This window comes from Lycium ferocissimum, chromosome 7, assembly GCF_029784015.1.
Source record: "Lycium ferocissimum isolate CSIRO_LF1 chromosome 7, AGI_CSIRO_Lferr_CH_V1, whole genome shotgun sequence".
Taxonomy (NCBI): Eukaryota; Viridiplantae; Streptophyta; class Magnoliopsida; order Solanales; family Solanaceae; genus Lycium; species Lycium ferocissimum.
In genome coordinates, this window is record NC_081348.1 from 37,570,539 (window position 1) to 37,578,127 (window position 7,589).

The window sequence follows — 7,589 nt, forward strand, 5'->3', positions numbered from 1 at the left end:
TATTTATGCTAGATTTCTTAGTTAAGTGAAGCATGCCATTTTGGATGCTAATGGAAAAAAAGGGAAATCTGCTTTCTTCTTTTAGCTATCATGAGGTGAAGCAACGGTGCTTTTTTATGACTTTTGATCAATTTTCTATTTTCCTTTTTCGCTACATCAATTAATTTTCTAATGCCAATAATTATTAAGAATTTCTACCACAAATAACTATTATTTTTGTGAATGTATACCATTAAATTGAGAATGATCTACTCGCATTGCGCATATTCGAATGTAAATTGTGGTTTGTTGGCAAAATTTAAAAAAATACGAAAATTATCAAGATAAATATTTGAATATTACAAGAGTTGCATAATAGTTGTTCAAAGATAACTTTAATTGTTGCATTACGTTCTATGATCAAAATAATATAAATAAAACAACACATAATGATAACTCTAATAATGAATTTTAACTAAGTGAGAAAAGGTGACCGAAGTAGAAAATATACTACTAAATAAAGATTTTATTCTCCACAAAATTTAACTTTCACGAACCTAAAAATGAAGGATATTCTTTCGCACATTTAAAAGCACTTGTACGTTTGTGTTTTGGAATGACAACAAATGTTGAATAGGCTCGTCATTCATCAGTTTGAACTTTTATTTTTCCTTCAAATTTCATATAATTCACCGCACACATATTCTCATAGTGAACGTTTATATTAACTAGCTTGGCACGTGTCCGACAACCAATAATTCGTTAAATTTGTGAAGGTTCACAGTTTGAGCGAGTCAAAAGAGCACATATAAATTAATTGAAGGTTAAAATGTGCTTTACTAGAAATAACAAAGACCAAATTCATAATTTACTGATATTTAAAGGACTTTAAAAGTTCTAATTTCCCTAAGAATAAAATTCGATAACTCCTTAATTTACTTTCAATAATAAACTTGTGTGACAAAATTATCTATGAAACCAAAACAACAAACGATAACTGGCTAATTAGGAGCAATTAATTAGCAGGAGAATCAAGCAAAAATTGTGTAACGTGAACTTTCCCCAGTTCCATCATTTGGTCCTGCCACCTTACCTTTCTGAGCCCCGGAGGAATATGTTATTTTTTCAGCATGATTAATTTCAACTTCATAGTCTCCATGAAAAAGCGAAGTTTCAAAAAAACCATTGTCATCAGTAGTACCAGAAAATCCCTGGTGACTCCACTCTTTAAGGATCTTGTCAACAACATCTCCAGTCGGCAAATTCTTGAAATTGTTATCAGTCAAACACATTCTATAACATCCTTTGGGACCCCATGGCGCCCACATTATTATTCCTTTCACTCCTGGATGTGCATGAACCTCTCTTATAATCTCTTCCAAATATACTTCCTGTCCAGATTGAAACATCACCAAGCTTCAAATTTTACCCGCTATTATAATAAATTACAACAATTTATTTTTATTTTTCACATTAAAGTAAATAAAACCCTATCATCTTCAACAATAAATTTTACAAGAAAGTATAATTGTTATGTCCGATAAATTGAATAATGTGTGCGTTGCTCAAAAAATTCAGATGACTGTGAGGTCAATTTTTTGGTGTTATGGCATGTTACTCGTCACATGAGCACTTTACTACTCGGCAAAAATTTCATGTCAGAGAAAAAAAATCCACCGGTTGACTACCCATATTTTATGCATAAGACATTTAAGAAAGACATTTAATTATACGAACAAAAAGTTAGAAGAAGAAGCACTCAGTCACAAATCGAAAATCTTTTTATCTCTGGTCGATTTTTACTCCAAATTCAACAGTTAGAAAAAGATTGACAAATTGACTGAAATAACTGCTCACTCAGCCGCTTAAATTAAAAATAGCATGTGGATGTATAATATACACACACTCCATGTATACTATATGTATACTCAGTGTATATATATGTATATCATCTGGAAAAAGTAAACAATGAACTGATCGGCTATTTGTGTAAAGACTAGAAGGCTACCTGATTTGTGGTGTTTGCAACATCTAACTCTGTGATCCAAATTGGCAATCCAGCAGAAGCAAGCATATCAAGAGAAGATCTTATATAAGGTAAATTTGGTTTGACAAAATGACCCTGAAGTCCAATTCCTAAAGGCCCACTATAACCATTGGATCGAAGCTCTCGAATTTTTTCTAAGTACTTTGCTGGATTTGAAGTTCCATCAAATCCATGTTCAATGGTATTAAAATCATTCAAGAATGGAATTGCCCTGCTATCAATTTCATTAGCTTTCTTGTAATAAACAGCAGATGCGTTTTTCCCGAGCTTATTCTCTAAAAATGAAAAGTGCAGATTTTCATTCACAACATCCCAGTGAATAAGTTGGCCTAAGTATCGATTCATCACCGAATTTATCCTTCTTGATGCAGCTGAAGAGAGTTGTGCTGGTGAAAGATAACGGGTCCACGAGGGCATGTCCTGAGGATTGTCCCAAAAGACGTTGTGTCCCCGGACTTGAACGTTATGTTTTTGGACAAGCCTAAGCATGGCATCCGCCAGGTTGTAGTCCTGTTGGCCCTGGATTTTCTCGTTGGAGTACCATTTCATTTCGTTCTCGAAAACTGTGTACTTGAATCGTGATATGAACCAATCTTGATAGGCTTTGTTGTTGAGGATGTGTTGGCTTATTGCATTGCCAAATGGGAAATTGTTCTTTTGTTGTGTGAGGGAGACCGTTGCGTTTGGTAATGGTTGGCCTTGAGAATCCACTGCTTGGATTTTCACTTTAGTTTTGCGTACCTATAGCATTTTAGTGACTTTTCAATACATATATATAGCTCAAACAAAAATTATTGAATTCACGCGGATTCATAACTTTTTGGTTCGATCTGCACCATAGTATGTTGATTAAGCATTTTATTATTTTAATTCAACGGTTCAGTCACATGTAAAGTATTAGCACAAGTCATTTACCTTCTCAGTACTTTGACGTTGATGAAATTTCCACTCCTCTTGAGAAAATGGCTTTACTGATATGCTATCGGCCCATAACTCGATGGCTGTGTTGTTGGCCTAGAAATAGATACACGCTAAGTGAAAATAATTAAGTCGATTTTTATAGCTTGTTAAACGAAACTTTTAAAATCAACTTACTTTGTAAAGTGTAAGCAGTTTGTGTTTGATCAATTAATTTAAAAAACACTTTTGAGCAGCATTTGATCAAACTTTTAAAAAGTGTTTCTAAGTGTATTTTTTTCAAAAGTGCTTTTGGGGAAAAACTAATTTTTTTAAGCTTCTGAAAAATAGCTTCTCCTACTCCCCATAAGCACTTATTTTCTCTTAAAACTTGGTCAAACAACTCACTTTTTTAAAATAAGCAGTTTTTGAAAAGAAAAAAAAGGGACTTTTGGCCTCCCAAAGCTTGGCAAAACAGGCTGTTAGGATAACTAGCGATCACAATTTGTGTTAAAACTTTTGTTCACCGTCAATGTGTGTGTGTCTCTCTCTCTCATCTATATATATATTGACTTTTTTTAAATAATAAAGCAAAATGACTCACCTCAAGATATAGGTTCACATGACCTGAAGTAGTGAGTATTAAGCCCCCTTTTATCATAGACCAGCAACCAGAACGAGCAATAGCCCATCCAGTACGTTGGATTCCAAATGATCCTTTGAATGCTAGAGCCACGTGAGCATCTCCATGGCTCACTTGTACCCAAGCTGCAAAAATAAGTGTCAAATGGGTGAGCTGAATTAACTTTTGCTGAGATGCGTTCACTCAAGATAAGCAGAACAATGGGTCAATGCCCAACATGCCAACTTTTACGTTATTTTATTATAATTTGTTTAACTACCTAATAAGATTTTTATTATTAGAGCTGTATATAACATATAAAACAGTCTATTTAAGAATATTTTGACAAGGTGTCATATGGCCATATGGGTTAATTTGGGCCACTATTGGCAAGTTTTCCATCTCCTTGTATAAGTTTCAATTAATTAACACTACTATTTGGAGCAGTAAGAACTAGGTTAGGAAACAAAAGAATAAATAACGTCTTCTTGTTTTTCTTAAACATCAAATATTTCAAAAAATAAAGGGAAAAGTATTCAAAACACACTCAAACTATGGCCAAAATTGCCATAACATACCTCAACTTTGCGGGGTCACCCATTTTTGGACTTATTTTTGTGTATTATTTTCGCTTTCAATCGGGACAAAGTCACTCAAACGAGTTTGAGTGTATGCACGCGCTCATAAAATTAAAATCGACGGGTCATTTTCATTATTTTGGTTTCCAAAATTTGAAATCCAAAATTCTCTCTCACCTTCCACTCGATTTCGCCATATTAATCACTCAAATACCATTTTAAACGCAAATCGGTGAATCATAGTTAAACTAACTTTAGGTGGTAACATCGCGGTGGATTTTGACCCGAAATCGTCGATTGATCTTCAAGCTTTTAGTGAGCTAAAAAATACCAGGTTAGTCTTGTTCTTTGTCAGTATTTGTACGCATAAAGTTTATTTTTTTCCATATTATATAGGATTTATGGAATTGTCGTATGAATTTCTAGGGTTTGTTAAAAAATTATGGGTTTTTCCTAGTTTAAATTGGGGTTATTTGGGGTTAAGAGATGTGTAATCTTATGTCGTAGTATTCTTTTGTAATTGCGTCAATTTATTTTCACCCCAAAATGTGATTTTATACCATCGTTTGGCCTTGTATTGTCGAAGTCAATTTAATTGTTGTTATTTGATGTGTGTGTGGGGTTGTGATTGTTGTTGACCATATTGTTATTGTATATGTGTGAGTGCGATTGTTTGTACTATTCTTGAATTGTAATTTCGAGGTATGAGTGGGTTTGTATTAGTAACATTGAGATGGTATCATGGTGGGGTTTTGGATGTTAGTAGTGGCCAACCAAAGTATGAGGGTGGACAAATAATGAGTTTTTGGATATTGATGTGGATAGGTTGTCCTTTTTTGAACTAAGGGATTATATTAAAGAACTAGGGTATACTACAGTTGTTCATTTTGTGTTAGGATACCTAATAGTGATAGTGTTGTAGAAATCAAATCGATAGGGACATTTTCGAAATTTCACAAAGTTTTGAAAATGGGGATACTATTGAAATCTATGTACACGTCACGTTGTGGTTGATAATTTAGATAATGTAGATGGTCCCGTTGCTTTGTTGGAATACACTTTAGCCCGAGAATCTTTCGCTTTTAATAAAGAAAGGGATGGGGGTATCCGAAGGGATGGGTTTGCTTTTAATAAAGAACCGGCGGCCTATTTGCTAAGCCGGCCGATTCTTCCACCGATGGTAATTGAAGCTAACACATCGAAGACCCGTTAAGTAGTGAATTTCCTATTCTTGAATACGATCGATCCATCGATGATAGTTCGAGTCGACCAAGCCGAACTCTTTAATGAACATGATGTCGAACATGAAAGTGATGATGTTCATGAAGAGTGCATAAATTTGAGGGGCGAAAGGAGGTCGTATCGAGAGGAGGAAAAGAGAGAAAGGATACCAAATGACCCCGGAGAAATTCACGTTGGTGAAGTTGGTCCGGATACGGGCTTTGATGAAGCTAACTGGCGATACAAGCTTGAAAGGTAAGGTTCTTTGAGGATGAGCCGGTGTATGTCGATTCGATGCATATAGTGTTGAATCGAATACGAGATGATGAGTCGAGTCTAGGAGAGGGCTAGGAGAAGGATAATTTTTTACAAAACTGTTGAAAAAGTGATGTGGGAGTTGGGGATGGTTTTTGAGGATGTGAATGAGTTTAGGGATGCTGTTACAAAATATGCACTTCAAAGGGGTGTGCAGTTAGAGAAATTTGTCAATGAGCACAAAAAGGTTAGGGTGAGGTGTAGGGATGGCTACCCATGGCTGCTATATGCAAGTCTTGACAAGAAGACTAATGATTTCATGATCAAAACCTACAATCCTAAACATAGGTGTGTCAAGACTACTAGAAATTACATGTGCAATGCTAAGTTCTTGTCTAAACATTACAAGAATAGAATTACGAACTGACCAAACATTAGGATTTTCAAGTTTCGGCATTTGATTGATTAGGGAAGAACTTAATATACATGTTGGAAAAACCACTTTGCCCGAGAGAAATTTAGCTAAAGTACTCCAAGAAATCATAGGTGATCATGTGTTAGAGTTTGGAAGAATATTTGACTATAGGGATGAAATGTTGAGGACTAATCCTGGTGATGACTCTGGTGAAAGTGGTAGGTTGGTGTTTGAAAGTTTTTATATTTGCTTTGATGCTTTGAAAAAATGTTTTTTAGGTGGGGTAGAAATGTATTGGTTTGGATGGTTGTTTCTTAAAGTGGAATAACCAAAGGACCAGCTTAATTGGTCTTTGTTGCTAAAGATGCTAATAATCAAATGTTGCCTATTGTTGGGCTATAGTGGAATATGAGAATAAGAACACTTGGACATGGTTTTTGAAATTGTTGATAGCTGATTTGGGAATGGGAGATGGCAGCAACTACTGCTTTGTGATATCGAACATGCAAAAGGTATGACAATCACTTTTTTTTCTTCATTTAGTTTCTCGTCCATTCATATATAATTGTTTCTCAAAATTGTAGGGGCTTCAATCGCCTATGAAAGAATTGTTACCACCAAGGTGGAGCACGGGATGTGTAATGCAAGACATATCCTAGCTAACCGGTCAAAAGAATGGAGAGGTCTTGAAGAAGGAACCAGTGCAGGAAGTGTGCAAAAGCACCTTTGAAGGAGAGATGAAGATAAATGCGGACAAATGAAACAGGCTTAGTGCGCCAAGGATGGTAAGGATATTGTTCAGATCGTACTACCCACCTCGAAACTTGGTGTAAAGCTGTTTAGAATGATATTAAGTGTGATAGTGTGGACAATAATATGTCCGGCTTCAATGCCTGGATTTTAGGACCAAGGCATAAAACCATTATCACTATGCTTGAAGAGATTAGAGTTAAGGTAATGACTAGAATAGGTCGGTTGAGTCAATTTCCAAAAACATAATGTTAACTAATATATCTCCAATGGCACCGAGGGTACTAGAAATCAACATAAAGAAATCAATGGAATGTAATATTGATTTCAATGGTGAGAGAGGGTTTGAAATTAGTGATGGGCCATATCAACATACTGTTGATTTGAGAAATAGAACTTGCAGTTATAGGGCCTGGATGCTCAAGGGAATACCATGTCAACATGCCCTTCTGCCATATTATATCAAGTATGAACCCGTTGAATTTCGTTGATAAACGCTACTGATGAGGAGACCTACTTGAGGACTTATTGTCATTTTCTTCAACCGAATCACCAATATGAAAATGTGGCCTGAGTCCAATAACCCCTATGTTGCACGCGCCACCGCCAAAGCCTATGCCAGGCAGACCAAAGAAGGTCAGGAGAAGAGAAGCCACTGAGTCAAAAAGATATGGTAAGTTGTCAAGAAAAGGAGTTGACATGACTTGCAGCATTTGTCATGGTAAAAACCATAACAAAAGAGGCTGTCCTTTGAAGGTATGAGCTTTTAAAGTAAACTCTGTTTTTTATACTCTTTGGAGTAATGGTTTTGATTTGACACTACTG

At 35.5% G+C, this 7,589-nt stretch overlaps 1 protein-coding gene across 1 annotated transcript; it reads right to left on the reverse strand.

Annotated features, from left to right (window-relative positions):
• Positions 1-833: 833 nt before the first annotated feature.
• LOC132062189 (endo-1,4-beta-xylanase 5-like) lies at positions 834-4,146 on the reverse strand. Its single transcript, XM_059454811.1, has 5 exons — positions 4,143-4,146; positions 3,528-3,748; positions 2,942-3,040; positions 1,988-2,767; positions 834-1,370 (listed from the first exon to the last, which is right to left on the reverse strand). The coding sequence occupies exons 1-5, from the start codon at positions 4,144-4,146 to the stop codon at positions 1,011-1,013; spliced, it is 1,464 nt and encodes a 487-aa protein (XP_059310794.1). The 3' UTR covers positions 834-1,010.
• Between the last annotated feature and the right edge of the window lie 3,443 nt (positions 4,147-7,589).